Source organism: Gasterosteus aculeatus, chromosome 13 (genome assembly GCF_964276395.1).
Source record: "Gasterosteus aculeatus chromosome 13, fGasAcu3.hap1.1, whole genome shotgun sequence".
In the NCBI taxonomy this organism is placed as follows: domain Eukaryota; kingdom Metazoa; phylum Chordata; class Actinopteri; order Perciformes; family Gasterosteidae; genus Gasterosteus; species Gasterosteus aculeatus.
In genome coordinates, this window is record NC_135701.1 from 19478883 (window position 1) to 19495072 (window position 16190).

The window sequence follows — 16190 nt, forward strand, 5'->3', positions numbered from 1 at the left end:
CTCCTTGTCTCTCATTGCCCTGCAGCCTCCTCTTCTCCTCTCCTCATTTGGATCTTCTAATATAATCAGCTGTAGGCCGTTTCTCTTTTTATTTGTCAAGTTCTGTGTTCGCTGCGTTCTGGCCCTCAAATATGAGCCAGGGGGTGTTTTGTCGCGGAGGGTTATGTATGGGACTATTTATTGTCCGCTAGAAGAGACTTCCTGTCTACACCCGGGCAAGAAATCGCCCCCCACTTATCCCCCTGTAAAAACAGTGCCTTGTTGTTTTAACCCTTTTGTTTTTGTACGTGTTGATGACAGAGCTCCAGGAGTAGTGGTTGGTGTTTTTTTTGTTGTTGTTTTTTTTAAATCTTGCGCATTTCACCAAAACTGAGGAAATATCCCCTCCCTACTTCCAGGCCCCATGTGTAACATCAACATCGACGAGTGCGCCATCAACCCCTGCCACAACGGCGGCACCTGCATCGATGGCGTCAACGGCTTCACCTGCGCGTGTCCCGACGGTTACCAGGACCCCACCTGCTTCTCCCAGGTCAACGAGTGCCTCAGCAACCCCTGCATCCACGGCCACTGTGAGGACAAGATCAACGGGTGAGCCCCCCCCCCCCACGGACTGTCAACCAGGCACATTGCGTTTGCGTTCTTGGTATATCTACAACTTTACGAATTTTTTTTTTACGCCATCTTTCTCTCTCTCTCTCTCTCTCTCTCTCTCAACATCAGCTACAACTGCCTGTGCGACTCCGGCTGGAGCGGCAAGAACTGCGACATCAACAACAACGAGTGTGAATCCAACCCGTGTATGAACGGAGGCACCTGCAAGGACATGACCAGCGGATACGTCTGCACCTGTCGCGCGGGCTTCACCGGTCAGTATTGATGTGGATGAGTGTGTGTGTCTGTCTGTGTCTGAATGCGTTAAATGTGTCTTCCCCCGGCGCTTGACCGTTGACCTTAAACTTAAGCATGAGTGCGTCTGTTCTAACCCCCAAGGACCCAACTGGGACTTTAGCGGGAGAAAAAGATTCCACGAAAGATTCCGGAAAGTTGAGCTTTTAAGAGCTTGGAAGCCGGTCCGCGCTTTAAAGCTAAATGGGCTGCGTTTATGTTTTGCATGGCACCGGGCTGAATGGCTTCAACGCTTCAAGTCGGCATCCGACCTTGATTTGGATGAGTGTGTGTTAATGTGTGTGTGTGTGTATGCGTTGTTTCTTCCCCCGCCGCTTGACCGTTGACCTTAAACTTAAGCGCGTGTCTGTTCTAACCCCCAAGGACCCAACTGCCAGACCAACATCAACGAATGTGCCTCCAACCCCTGCCTCAACCAGGGGACGTGCATTGACGACGTCGCGGGCTACAAGTGCAACTGTATCCTGCCTTACACCGGTATGAAAATAATAAGCGGATTTCATGTCTCGGCGTCCTGACATTTCCAGTTTCCACAGCCTGTGTACGGTAACTTAATGGGGGAAAAATGTGCCGCGGGGATGAAATAACTGTAAAGTTCAACAGCAAGACTTCCTCAGGGTTCAAAGACGCCGAACATCTGACTCAAAACCCTGATAAGAGAGCAGGAAAATCTGTTCATGTCATCCGACTTCATATTTGACAAAAGAGATAATGACGGAAAGGGCGAGGGCCAGTTTTCTTGTGCTTGTCGAGTCGTCTTTTCGGAAAAATCCACAGGACTCTGAATAATAAAAGGTCTTCAGCTTGTCCCGGGGTGGGAACGGGCTGCTTGACACATTTCCTGTTTGCCTGCTTCCTGTCTCCCAGAACAAGCAAATGGCTTCACAATTGCCGGAAAGTGGAGCCGGCTTCCTGTGCGAGCCATGTGTTATGGAAACAGATAGGGAAATGTCTCTGCAGGCCTCTAACACTGACAGAACCTGGCTAGAATCTAGTGATAGCCCTGATTGAAAGATGATTCTGTGTGCCTTTGGATTGGGTTTGCATGACTCCTACGCGATATCGCACAGCGAAAGCAAATGTTTAACATGTTACAAATGTTATTTATTCGAAATGAAAGCTGTTTCTTTTTTTTTGGTGTGTTTACAGGAGAGAACTGTGAAACCTTGATGGCTCCCTGCAGCTCCAAACCCTGCAAGCATGGCGGGGTGTGTCAGGAGTCAGAGGACTATCAGAGCTTCTCCTGCGTCTGTCCTGAAGGATGGCAAGGTAAGCGTTAACGTCTGCAGACCGTACAGTTCTACACTCTCCCATCAGAGAAAAGCCCAATTCAGAATAAACAACTCTGGGCGCAAAAATATGTTCCTGTTATCGGCGTGTACTTGTTTTGGGGCGCACCATTCAAAGAAAAGGTGACACTGACTTCCACTTTCTACCTCTCAAAGGCCAAACATGTGAGGTGGACATCAAAGAGTGCGTGAAGAACCCCTGTCGCAATGGAGCAACGTGCCAGAACACTTTGGGCAGTTACCGCTGTGCCTGCAAGCCGGGCTTCGCCGGACGCAACTGCGAAAGCAACATCGACGACTGCAAGCCGAGTGCGTTCTCCAGTCTCTCCCCGCTCCCCCGCTTGTCGCTTGATAATATAATCTGTTGACTCACTGTTGCCCCCCACCCCTCCGTCCTCTCCCCGCAGACCCCTGCAGCAACGGAGGCCTCTGTCAGGACGAGGTCAACGGCTTCCTGTGCACCTGCCTGGCCGGCTTCCGGGGCACAAAGTGCGAGGAGGACATCAACGAGTGCGAGAGCAACCCGTGCAAGAACGGAGCCAACTGCACCGACTGCGTCAACAGCTACACCTGTACCTGCCCGCCCGGCTTCAGCGGGATCCACTGTGAGAACAACACCCCCGACTGCACCGAGAGGTACGCGCCGCCCGCAGCTCGGATCAACAGGTTCCCTCCCATCCACTTGCCGATGCCATTTCCCTGCCCACCGCTGCCCCCTCTGGTGGAGCATCGCTACACGCGAGCTGACTTCCATGAGCAGTCTAGGCCGCACCAAATGGGCTCGTACGTGCAGCGCTGTTTGTTAAACTGCCGTGACAAACAGCGCTTGTGGGAGGTTGGTTATGAAGTGTCTAGAAAGAACGCATTTGTTCTTAGTTACGTTTCTGCAGAGGGATCAGATGTGAATAAGCCTGCCGTTCCAGTTAATGAGAGTTGTATTGATTTGCTCTCTTTTTTTTTCTAAGAATCCTTAGATGGCTCCGCTCAATCTTTAACATTGTTTTGCTTTGTTTTCCCGCAGCTCCTGCTTCAACGGTGGCTCCTGTATGGACGGCATCAACACCTTCACGTGTTTGTGTCCGCCGGGCTTCACGGGGAGCTACTGCCAGCACGACATCAACGAGTGCGACTCCAGACCCTGCCTGAACGGCGGCACCTGCCACGACAGCTACGGCACTTACAAGTGCACCTGCCCACACGGATACAACGGCCTCAACTGTCAGGTAGAGGCGCCGAAATGTTATACTTTATTTCTTGCTATTTATAGTCTAGTCTTGGTCCCGCTGGTTGTCCTCAAAGCACCAAAAATGAACTTTTATTTGACAACCTACAGGTCAAAAGATCTGGGAAATGTTTGTTTTAAAAGTAACTGTCATTTATTTGTCAACCAAAGCAACTCCTCTTTTGTGATAGTAAAGTAGAGACTGTTTATTCGCACCTTTCAGAACTTGGTCCGCTGGTGCGACTCGTCCCCCTGTAAGAACCGGGGGACCTGCTGGCAGAGGGACACCACCTACAGCTGCGAGTGTGAGACCGGCTGGACGGGACTCTACTGCGACGTCCCGAGCGTCTCCTGCGAGGTGGCGGCCAAACAGAGAGGTAAGATCAGAGCGTCAGGAGATCGGCCCGAAGGGGCTTGCATATTAAAATCTCCACCTCGTAAATAGAGTGGGACGTGGTTTGAGGGGTGAAAGTGAAAAGGCACATCGTCTCATCCCGTCCGCGCAGGAGTCGACGTCGCCCGCCTGTGTCGTAACTCGGGACAGTGCCTGGACGCGGGGAACGTTCACTACTGCCACTGCCAGGTCGGATATACCGGGAGTTACTGCGAGGAGCAGGTAGACGAGTGCACCCCCAACCCCTGCCAAAACGGGGCCACCTGCACAGACTTTTTAGGTGGATACACATGCAAGGTAACGGCAGGAAAGACACCAGTGCATCTTGTTGCTGTCAACAGTCACTGCAACCTTACTTTGAATCTTTATAGCAACTTATTGAGTGTCTTATAATGTGACATTTTCATTGTGAAATCAGTATTAAGTGTTTAAAAGTGAAAAACAGTAACTTATTCCTCCTTTTTTTTATTAGATATTTTTTATTTCCTTCTTTGGGATGGATTCATTAAATGTATTAAAATGCCTGGGTACACAGCGGGCATCCTCTCAGCTCATACAACCCCCAGGCGGTCCTCACGAAGAGGCCTGGTTATAAATAGAAGACAAACAGCTTGGTTATGTTAATCTCCTCTGGAATAAAGGATCTGACAGCCTTGGCAGGATGGAGGCCAGAAAACAGCCAAGTAAACAAAAAGACATCTATTTCATGTCCGACATTGATTCAACTCTCTTCTCCTTCTGCTTTCCTCTTCTTCCTCCTCCGCGGCGGCTCCTTCTTCTTCTTCTCTCCCTCTCAGTGCGCGCCAGGATACGTTGGGACCAACTGCTCCGATGACATCAATGAGTGCTTCTCCCAGCCGTGCCAGAACGGGGGCACCTGCATTGACCTGATCAATACCTACAAATGCTCCTGTCCCCGGGGAACCCAAGGTCAGCGGACCCCACGCGCACTCCTCCACACCACCCTGCCTCTCCCCCCTCCCGGGCCCCCGTCTCCACGCTTCATTAATTAGGGCTTAGCAGCACCCAGGGCATGTCCGCGGAACTCCTCCTCCCGTCTCGCCTCCACCCTTCCCTCCGCTCGTCAAATGCGCTATTGATTTCTCTCTCACACACATGAAGGGAGTGTGTGTTGTAGGGCGGCGGGAGATGAGTGTGTCCCAAAAAAAGACGACACGTTGTTGGAGACGACAGAGGTTTTGACACACAAGTTAATTAGGTATTATTGTTCAGATCCAGGATATTTTTGATTTGTTGTTTTTCTTACAGATTCAGAATATTTTCATTATAAATATTTTAAAGGAATTATACTCGATTATCTCGCCCGAAGTTGGCTGGGATTGACTCCAACCCCCCCGGGACCCTGTGTGCAGGATAAGCGGCTTGAAGATGGATGGATGGATGTACTCAATTAGCTCCTGGTTCTGGTTTAAACTAAAGCATTAGTTTGTATAGAACCCTTCGCTAAATCTTGAAGTTCTCTTCTCAGGTTTGTTGAATGTGAAAAAACTATTTCCAAACCACTGAAAGATGACATTACTCGTCCCTCTTGCCGCCCCCCCCCCCCCCCCCCCCCCACCCTCAGGTGTGCACTGTGAGATCAACATCGACGACTGCAACCCGTTCACCGACCCGGTCACCAAAGAGCCCAAGTGTTTCAACAAGGGCAAGTGTGTGGATCGCGTGGGGGGCTACCACTGCATCTGCTCGGCGGGATACGTAGGCGAGCGCTGCGAGGGAGACATCAACGAGTGTCTCTCCAACCCATGTGACCCGCGGGGGACGCACAGCTGCATCCAGCTCACCAACAACTACCGCTGCGACTGTCGCACCGGATACGCAGGTGATGGCGCCTGCGGGTTGGACTTACTTATTTGGTCTGCAAATGTTTGCTTTCATGGGTCAACTTTCGGTACATGTGACCATTTCCTCACATGTTATTTGCCTCCTCTGCAGGTCAACGCTGTGACACGGTGTTTGACGGATGTAAGGGAAAACCCTGTCGCAATGGCGGGACCTGCGCTGTGGCCAGTAACACGCCAAACGGGTTCATCTGCAAATGTCCCCCAGTGAGTACCAACACTGCTCACACCTTTCTCCCCAGTAAGAACGTTTTATTAAATCATGTTCTTTGCTCGGAGCATCACTCGAACCGGAACTCTGACTGCTACAAATCAAAGGCGTACTCTGTAGACCACCTCGCTTTTAATCGCTACCCTGTACGGAGCATGAGAGGCCGGGATCTCTTTTTATTCCCTCTGGCCTAACTGACATATTTTAGATATTTTCTCAGTATATTTTATTTAAGATGTTTTGTCTTTGGAGGAGTTCTATATTATCTAACTTCAGCCCATGCATCGACATCTACAGTACTACTGCAGTCTGTTCCGCTTAAAATCCACTAATCCTATAACCAAACTTTTTTGGGACCAGATATTTGTCCCCGCAATACAAATTTGCAAATACATTAATATCTCCTGATCAACACAGGTAGACATAGGTACATATATTTGATCGACCTGCGTCAATTCACATTTTTAATAGTCAGAAAGAAATTATACAAAGACGGTAAAGAATGGTAAATGAAATGTAAAGAATGATACATTTTCATTGCGATTTAAATATTAAATTAAATTAATATTTAATTCGTATTTATTTCTTCCTTATCCAGGGCTTCACCGGCTCCACGTGTGAATATGACGCCCAAGCCTGCGGTAGCCTCAACTGCCGCAACGGCGGCACCTGCATCTCCGGCCACAAGAGTCCCAAGTGTCTGTGCACGCCGTCCTTCACTGGGCCCGAGTGCCAGTATCCCACCGACAGCCCCTGTAACTCCAACCCCTGCTACAACGGCGGCGTGTGCGAGTACACCTCGGAGGCGCCGTACTACCACTGCGTCTGCCCGGCCGTCTTCAACGGCCTGCGCTGCCACATCCTGGACTACAGCTTCAAGGGAGGGTTCGGCCACGACATCCCGCCGCCGTCCGGGGTGGAGGTCACCTGCGACATCCCGCTGTGCGAGGAGGCCAAGCACAACAAGTACTGCGACGTGCTCTGCAACAACCACGCGTGCGGCTGGGACAACGGGGACTGCTCGCTCAACTTCGACGACCCGTGGAAGAACTGCTCGGCCGCGCTGCAGTGCTGGCGCTACTTCAACGACGGGAAGTGCGACTCGCAGTGCGACAACGCCGGGTGCCTCTACGACGGGTTTGACTGCCAGAACCTGGAGGGACAGTGCAAGTGAGTGTTTTGCACCTGCACATCGGGAACACAACTGACTTTCATTCAATCCGAATGACCAAATCTCTAATCAAACTCCCCCTTCCCCCTCCCTCTCAGCCCTCTGTACGACCAATACTGCAAGGACCACTACGCTGACGACCACTGCGACCAGGGCTGCAACAACGCCGAGTGCGAGTGGGACGGCTTGGACTGCGCCAACAACATGCCCGAGAAGCTCGCCTTGGGCCAGTTGGTCCTGGTGGTTCACATCGCCCCGGAGCTGCTGGTCAACAACTCCTTCGGCTTCCTGCGCGAGCTGAGCCGCGTCCTGCGCACCAACGTGATGTTCAGGAAGGAGGCCACGGGCGGGCTGATGGTGTACCCGTACTACGGGAGCGAACACGAGCTGAAGAAGTACAACGTCAAGCGCTCTGTGGACTCGTGGGCCGAGGTGCCCGGCGGGGTTCTGGACGTGGTGAAGAGGAGCCTGCTGGACGTGGCAGGCGGCAGCAGGAGGAAGAAGAGGGAACTGGATCTCCTGCAGATCAAAGGGTGAGCCATGATATTCAACTAGGTTTTACTCTTTTAACTTTAGTGCAAATATTTGCACATTCAGTGTTCAAAATAGGTTTTCATAGCTGTGTGCGCGCCGTGTCTCTTCTGTCGACAGGTCGGTGGTCCACTTGGAGGTGGACAACCGTCAGTGCTTCCAGCAGTCCACCGAGTGTTTCCAGAGCACCAACGACGCTGCAGCTTTCCTCGGGGCTTTGGCCTCCAGTGGCAAACTGGATGTTCCCTACACCATCGAAGCCGTTTACAGTAAGTCCATCCTACACAAGCCTGCATGAATTAAAGAAATCGTGCGTGTATGTGTGTGTGTGTACAAATTTTCAGTCAGTTCCGCGTGAGCCGAGCTACCAAATGTGTACAAATCCGCCCTTGAAACTAGTCCCAGACAAATTTTGCAGAAGCGTTTTTCTGTGTTTTGAGAGATCATTATTGAGAGACTATTATTGTGTTAAGTATTTACGCCGCTTTACCACACAACAATCACATAACTTTGATGCTGATTTTATTTCTAAAGAAATGAAAACTGAAATAAGTTCCAGGAGTCCGCTAATTGATTTCATATCGGTAGAAACCTCGAGCAGCCGTTACGGGCTAAATGTGTAAAACCCAACAGAAAGGTTTTTACATAATGATCCGTCGTAACAAAAGACAAACATGATCCACTGGTAAGGCCTTCGTCTTATGTCCACACACACACTCACTTACAAGTGGATGAGACGCGCGCACACTCAGACTGGAAGTATCCGCCGCGCTCTCTCTGCTCGGGTCCTAACCCCACCGCTCTTTGATTGTGTATTTGTTATGCAGCGGTGAACAAATGCAATTGTGAATCTCATGGCCTAAACAATCAATCCTTCTCTCTGTGTGTAAATCCACTGGCTTCAGGCTCCAAAATGGTTAATTGCTGCAAATCAACTCCTCCAACCCCCTGCTCGCACAATACAGCGCTCTGTGTCTGTCTGTCTGTACAGACGTACGTCCACGGATAAGCACACTCTCACATGCACGTGCACGTACACACACGCACACACTTCCCCCCGCAGTGTGAGGGGCTGCTGCAACCTTCACCCCGCTGAATGTAATACCAGGACTTAATGCATCTCTAAGGGTTTAGGTTGGGGGAGTTTATCATTTCAAAATCGTTAGTGGAAAGAAAAAAAAAAAAGAGAGAAGGGGAAAAATTGATCGGGAGTGTGCTAGAAGTTGGGAGTCTTTGTTATCTCGAAAATCCTAATAAATCCTGCGTCTTTACAGCTTAAAGCGCGTGCAGTAATTTGAAGTTCATTAATCCCCCTCCTTTTTTTCTCTTAAAGAAGAAATGGTAAAGTTGTCTCTTGGCACCCTGGGTTGAAAAGGAGAGAGGAGGTGGTTTGGTGTTTTTTTTTTTTCCTTTATCACGCCCCATCCTTTTTTTTTTTCCTTTTTTGATGAAAAGTGGTTAGCAATTCTGATTATTACTGAATAGATAGTAGAAGCTAGCTTTACAAACGCCGAGGATCCTCAGTCACTTTCCGCCGCTCGCTGCTGGTTGCGGAGCCTTCCGGAGTGGGAACGGCGGGGCGTAGAAGAGCCGGACTAGCTCTGCTCGATCCCGGGCGCCCTGGTCCACGTCCGCTCCCTCGGCGACCCCCCCCCCCCCCCACCCCCCCGTCCTGACCATGTCGTCCCCTCTCCCGCCAGGCGGAGTGGACCCGCAGCCCTCACAGGAACTCTACCCCATCTACTTGGTCCTGGGCGGCGTCGGGATGCTGGCCTTCCTCGGAGTCGGGATGGTGGCTGCCCGCAAGCGTCGCCATGAGCACGGGCGCCTCTGGCTCCCCGACGGCTTCAAGACCACAGAGACCAGCAAGAAGAAGAGACGCGAGCCCGTCGGAGAGGATTCCGTGGGATTAAAGTAAGTTTCCTCTGGTTCAGCGATGGCGCCGTTCCTTTGCGGGTCAGACGAAGGGCTAGTTCTGATGGTCAGAACGGCTGTAAATGGTAATCGGACAAATTTGGGATAAGGGGATTTTGGCCGGATCATTTATGATAATGATATAGCAGGTTTAGGTGCGCATTAGTTGACTTTTAAGGGCAGAGGGGTGGGGTATGGATTCAATCAATGCTTTGTTTTTTCGGCGTTGCTGCACCATTGATGGCGCGCGGCTCGGTTGAGACGGAAGCAGCAGAGTGCGTGGATTTTTACCGGGTTTTCTGATTCATCACAGGCCACTGAAGAACCCGTCGGACATTTCACTCATGGATGACACGCACAACGAATGGGGGGAAGACGAGCCCTCGGACGCAAAGCGCTTTCGGGTAAGGACACGGAAGTATGACACAGAATCTGAGGTTGTAAGGATTAAAAAAAAAAAAAATCAATAAGAATTTCTCACAAATACAAATCCAGGATATTTTTTTAATGTGTAATTTAATTAATTGTGAAATTAAAAATAATAATAATAACTTTTTCACCTGCTGTGAAATGAAGTTTAAATGCTTTTTTGTAATTTTATCATTCATAATTAATAATTTCCAATTGCTCAACCGCCTGCTGTCTGTCCACTGCTTTAGCAGTTTGACGAGCAGGCTATACTGGAGGTGGACGACCAGACGGACCACCGCCAGTGGACGCAGCAGCACCTGGACGCCGCTGACCTGCGAATCCCCTCCATTGCTCCCACACCGCCTCAGGGCGAGATTGAAAATGACTGCATGGATGTCAATGTCCGGGGACCAGGTGGGTGACAGAAGCCTCACTAAGTAGCCGTGCGTTGAAAACGCAGCAAATGCCGATCCGATTTTGGTTCATTTTCATTTTCATTTTGAACGACTCGGTACGCGATTCTATTAATGATGAAGAAATATTGTCATTTGATATGTCAGCATTGCTTTAGTGATGAGGGAAATAGTTCTGATTATTGTTGGAAATTGACGTAAGACAAGTAAACTCAAAAGAACAAAGAATAATTTATTTCCATGTCAGAAAATTATTTCTGACTTAATTGTAATTGTTGCCTTTTTTCTCTAGAAATATTTCAGATTTGAAAATTTAAAAATCTGATAACCACAATAGAACAGCTCACAATTTATGTGTGAGGCAATGCCTTATAATAGTATTAAGTTAGTTTTTTAGAGGTCAAAAGGCTCATAACTTTTTTAATGAACATTTCTAGTGCTGTGCGTGGGCATGTGTGTGTGTGTGTGTGTGTGTGTGTGTGTATCTGGATTGATTCAAGCTTTTTCTGAGCGAATGTTGCACATTACTAGTGTGTGTGTGCGTGTGTGTTTTTGTGTGTGCATGTGTGTAATGGCGCATGTAGGAGTAGCTAAATCCCCATGTCCTCAGGGTAAAGGATCTTCTTCAAAGCAGCCGGCTGGAAGCTGGCAGCCTGGGGGAAAACACTGATTCCTGATCAGATTAATCATTTGACCAGTTATGGGCCTCTTGCTGTTTTTTTCTATTCCACATTACAAAAAAACAATCAGGGTACCAAATGCAAAAAGCCAATTTTGTAGTAAGTGCCAAATTCCCTGGAGAAAACCTATAAAAAAAATCAAAGTAGCAACTTGAGAGCACACTTTTTCCCCCCTCTTTGTGGTTCGATGCTCAAGAATTGACCAAATCTGCGAGCTCTGGGGCTCGCTATCCTTTTGAAGAGGAGAAAACCCATTCAAGTCGACTGACTGAGCTGCCTCTCACAGTTAGATATTAATGCTTCGTTTTTCGCAGCAGCCCAGCTTTAGCGAGCCCCGGCCTCGATCCCCCCAGCTTCGCTTTCCTTCTGAAGCCTCTCCTGTGCCGGGGGCCTTGATCAGAATCCGTTATCGAAGGCAGAGAGCTGTGATGATTCAACTCCGGCAAAAGTGTCAAATCCACATTCGATTTTTGTTTGTTGCCCTGTTTTGATCCGCCCGCTGCTTTGATGTGCGTGGCTCCTGCAGCAGTTTACCGGCGCTGTGCTGACCGAGCAGCCTGTTACCTGCGAGTCTTTCAACACCCCCCTTCCCCTCCTCCCCCCCCCCCCACATCGCCCAGATGGATTCACGCCGCTGATGATCGCGTCCTGCAGCGGGGGAGGCTTGGAGACCGGCAACAGCGAGGAAGAGGAGGACGCCTCCGCCAACGTGATCAACGACTTCATCTACCAGGGCGCCAACCTCCACAACCAGACCGACCGCACGGGTGAAACCGCCCTCCACCTGGCCGCCCGCTACGCCCGCTCCGACGCCGCCAAGCGCCTCCTGGAGGCCAGCGCCGACGCCAACGTCCAGGACAACATGGGCAGGACGCCTCTGCACGCCGCTGTGGCTGCCGACGCCCAGGGGGTCTTCCAGGTGGGCTCTCGTGTGCCACTTGTTTTTTCTCCTCAGGTGCTACAGTTTAAGTGCTGGAATAAGATATAAGGACGAATTCATTCATCAGTCTTATGTAACTGTTTAAGTCATTGGTGAAGACTGAGACGTGAGGGATTTGCTTTTGAGTATAATAATGGAGAATTATTTTAGTTAGTTATCGTTCTGGGAAATTGTGATTTTTTAAATGTTCTTAGATTTGATAGACTCAACTAATTTGTCAGTTGGGAGTTGCAGCCCGAAAACGTATACATGTCAAATAATCCTTACACTATTGTAAACCAGAGATGCCACATAGTCACTTCAAATTTATTATAGGCTAAGTTGCATATTTGTTAGAATATTTAAGTCAACATTAGAAGTTTGAAAATTTGACTTGTGGATTCCAGTTTTGCTTAAAAGCTCAAAACAAGTCTCGTGTCCCTGTAGATACTGATAAGGAACCGCGCCACTGACTTGGATGGCCGCATGCACGACGGCACCACACCCCTGATCTTGGCCGCCCGGCTGGCAGTGGAGGGCATGGTGGAGGAGCTCATAAACTGCCACGCTGACGTCAATGCAATCGATGATTTCGGTAGGATTTCTCTGTATTATGCCACCTGTTTGTGTCGAGAAATCAATGCAATTCATTGCCGAAGGAAGTGAAAAGGTAAATACCCCGAAATGCATCAAAAAAGCACTGGAGAGCTAATAAGCCTGTTTTTTGTTTCTTCAGGTAAATCAGCGCTACATTGGGCGGCGGCAGTAAATAACGTGGAGGCTGTTATTGTGCTTCTTAAGAACAGCGCCAACAAGGACATGCAAAACAACAAGGTAAAAGAAAGCAAGCTGTCATGTCCTGCCCGTTGTAAGACAATAGTGAACCACCAATCCAAAAAAGAACATTCCTCGGCCCACCAGGCATTCTCTTAACCTGTGTCTCCTTTCTGTCTGCCTCAGGAGGAAACTCCTCTATTCTTGGCCGCCAGGGAAGGAAGCTACGAGACTGCCAAGGTCTTACTGGACCACTACGCCAACAGAGAAATAACCGACCACATGGACCGCCTACCCAGAGACATCGCGCAGGAGAGGATGCATCACGACATCGTGCGGCTGATGGACGACTACAACCTGGTGCGGAGTCCTCACATGCACGGGGGGTCACTCGGCACCACCTTGTCGCCCCCGCTCTGCTCGCCCAACGGCTACCTGGGCGGCATGAAGCAGCCGCAGCCCCAAGGCCAGGGCAAGAAGGCACGCAAGCCCACCGCCAAGGGCATCGGCTGCAAGGAGGGCAAGGACATGAAGGTGAAGAAAAAGAATTCCCAGGACGGCAAGCCTGGCAACCTCCTGGACGGCTCCGGCGTGCTGTCACCCGTCGACTCGTTGGAGTCTCCGCACGGCTACGTCTCCGATGTGGCCTCGCCGCCCATGATGACCTCCCCCTTCCAGCAGTCGCCTTCCGTCGCCCTGAACCACCTCCAGGGCATGTCCGATCCGCACCTGTCCGTGAACCACATGGTGATGCCGAACAAGCAGGAGCTGGCCCGGATGCAGTTCGACCCGCTGCCCCCCCGCCTCACCCATCTGCCCGTGTCCGGCTCCGGCGGCCCGGGCGCCATAAACGGCCATTGCGATTGGCTGTCCAGGATGCACGGCAACATGAGCCAGCCGGGCCAGTTCAACCCCATGAGAGGAGCTCCCGGCGGTCAGGGAGGCCTGCACCCGGGCGGGCAGCACGGGATGATGACGTCCCTGCACAACGGCCACCCCGCCAGCCTGTCCCAGATGATGACCTACCAAGGGATCCAGAGCACCAGGCTGGGCCCGCAGCCCCACATCCGGCAAGCTCAGCAGATGCAGCAGATGCAGAACCTGCAGCAGCTCCAGCAGCAGCAGCAGCAGCAGAGCATCCAGCTGCAGCACCAGAACTCGAGCACGACCAGCGGCCAGAGCTTCATCGGCGGGGAGCTCAGTTCGCCGGAGCTCCAGCAAGGCGGCGGCAACTCCAGCATGCCCATCCACACCATCCTGCCCCAGGAGACCCAGATCATGCCGACTGCCGTCAGCCAGTCGATGGCCAGCACCCAGTTCCTCACCCCACCCTCCCAACACAGCTACTCGGGCCCCATGGACAACACCCCCAACCATCAGGTCCAGGTGCCTGACCACCCCTTTCTGACCCCCTCCCCCGGCTCCCCGGATCAGTGGTCGAGTTCGTCCCCTCATTCCAACATGTCCGACTGGTCGGAGGGCATTTCAAGTCCCCCGACGAGCATGCAGGCTCAGATCGCGCATCTACCGGAACAGTTCAAATAAAAGGCTCGTATGTTTACGCCCAGACGAGCTGCTATATATTTTTTTATTGGGAAAAACAGCACTTGTTGTGGAGGTAAAAAAAGCACAAAGGGCAGAGCTGTAAACACGATTTCATTTAGGACGTTTTTATATGCGTTTATACTAACAGCAACACCTGCGTTTCATCCATTCTTTTTATTTATTAATGCTTTATTTATACGCATTGCCTGCTTACAGAAATTTCTGGGACCCATGGTGTTGGGTCACACGGAGGACAGAGACGGTCCTTCAGAGAGACTCTGTGCTTTTAGCTTTTATTCTTCTGCATTGAAGCCGCAGCATATACACACTGGGTATTTATTTCTTTCAGGCCTTTTTTTGTTTTCACGTGATTTCTCAATCTTTGTTTATATTTTGTTCTCTTTTTTTTTGTTGTATAATCTTGTTTATAAAATCTCTTGATTATGGGGCGTTTTATATAGCACATTTTAAGTTCCAGTGTTATTTCGATGCGTGTGGGAAATATTTGTGTCGGTCGATGATAAACGAGTTGTCACTGTTAGCAGAACGCATGTCTGTGTATTTCACAGTCTCCCCTTCTTAAATATCATGTGATTCCCAGTTGCACTCGGTGGTGTACATTTCTTGAATCAACGGAGTGACATTACGCGGTGCCTCTAGATCTGACTGCGTTGCGACGTGGAGATGTGGTGGAGATGTGATATGTTGTACAGTATACAGCCATCTTGGAGATTGGCAGTTGAGAGACAGGCTGGAGTATCTGCTGGTGTTTGAGAACTGGCCCGTTGGCCACAGCGTAAGTTGTTGTTCAGAGGGAAAAGGAAACACTTCATTTCCCCTCTCTCTCCTATTAGTTTGAGCCTATGGCTGTGTTCTTCTATTTGTAAATATGTAATGCATTTCCCATGTGAGCAAGATTTTGTTTAAGAAATCTGATGTCTTAAGCATGATGTTTTGATGGGTCCCGCACCGGTCAACCGCCTCTAAAATGACAAACAGGACAGAATATATATATTTTATATTTCACCATCCCTTATGCATAATTGAATTTGAACTATATACAAATAAAAATGATATATTATTAGGAGAGATTTTTCTCATAAAAAACAAAAAAAACATAAATATTGAGGTTTTATAAATTCATATTTATTCTGTGTTCTGTAAACACGTAAATCAACTGAGGCAACCATTTGTGCATATTATAAAATGTTTTTGTTACACTTTGATTAAATGGAAAACTGTTGGCCGAGTTCTCAGTTGTGTCTGCATTAATACTTTGTCAGACACTTCCTGTAGTTTGCAAAATGTTATGATTTCAGAAAAACATTAGGTTATAGTGAACTGTAATATCTCCAATATGTTTCCTTCCTCTTCTACTGTTATAATTTGCAAGAAATGTATTTCCTTTTTTTCTGTATTTTTCTGTAAATATGTTTCTTGTATAATAAATGGCACTTCCTTGCCTTGAACTTATGAGAACGGTCTACTACTTCTTACATCTCTAAAGATCAATATCGTCTATGCTCACACAGTGAAACAAGAGGTTAGATGAATAACTATTGATCTAGTACTATAAGCATATGCATTTGCCTCTTATGGTTATGGGCACGAATTGATAGCTTTTTACAAAACATCTAATATTGGGAATCTTTCTCTTCACACACTACACTTTATTTGAATGTGTGAGGTTCGCCGAAGGGGCCAAATATTTCACTTAGTGTGTCTCCCTCTGTCGGTGGTTATAATCACCACAATTGACTGACCTAGTTGAAAAGTCCAGCTGGTTGTTTCTGCAGCTTGTGTTTATTATCAAAACGGATCAAATAAAAACGAGACTGAGCAATCTTAGACTTATTGCGGTAGGTGTGGGCTCAAGGGGGAAAAAATGATTCACCAGGTCCCAAATAGTCCCCAGTTCCTAACCGGCCCGGCCCGGTGCTAAAAT

At 49.3% G+C, this 16190-nt stretch overlaps 1 protein-coding gene across 2 annotated transcripts in view; it reads left to right on the top strand.

Moving 5' to 3' along the window:
* Nucleotides 1–15718, top strand: part of notch1b (notch receptor 1b) — a 33337-nt gene extending 17619 nt beyond the window's left edge. The window contains exons 13-34 of one of the 2 annotated variants that reach the window (XM_040195350.2): nt 399–591; nt 724–869; nt 1273–1386; nt 2059–2178; nt 2355–2507; nt 2606–2834; nt 3220–3421; nt 3644–3797; nt 3927–4111; nt 4612–4744; nt 5400–5657; nt 5771–5883; nt 6486–7057; nt 7157–7591; nt 7710–7858; nt 9290–9503; nt 9817–9907; nt 10163–10328; nt 11628–11926; nt 12374–12521; nt 12663–12760; nt 12887–15718. In XM_040195350.2, the coding sequence (XP_040051284.2) occupies nt 399–591; nt 724–869; nt 1273–1386; nt 2059–2178; nt 2355–2507; nt 2606–2834; nt 3220–3421; nt 3644–3797; nt 3927–4111; nt 4612–4744; nt 5400–5657; nt 5771–5883; nt 6486–7057; nt 7157–7591; nt 7710–7858; nt 9290–9503; nt 9817–9907; nt 10163–10328; nt 11628–11926; nt 12374–12521; nt 12663–12760; nt 12887–14245 (5531 nt within the window). In that variant the 3' untranslated portion in view covers nt 14246–15718. The remainder of the gene's footprint in view (nt 1–398; nt 592–723; nt 870–1272; nt 1387–2058; nt 2179–2354; nt 2508–2605; nt 2835–3219; nt 3422–3643; nt 3798–3926; nt 4112–4611; nt 4745–5399; nt 5658–5770; nt 5884–6485; nt 7058–7156; nt 7592–7709; nt 7859–9289; nt 9504–9816; nt 9908–10162; nt 10329–11627; nt 11927–12373; nt 12522–12662; nt 12761–12886) is intronic. The other variant, XM_040195351.2, reaches the window with a different exon arrangement.
* The last annotated feature ends 472 nt before the right edge of the window (nt 15719–16190 follow it).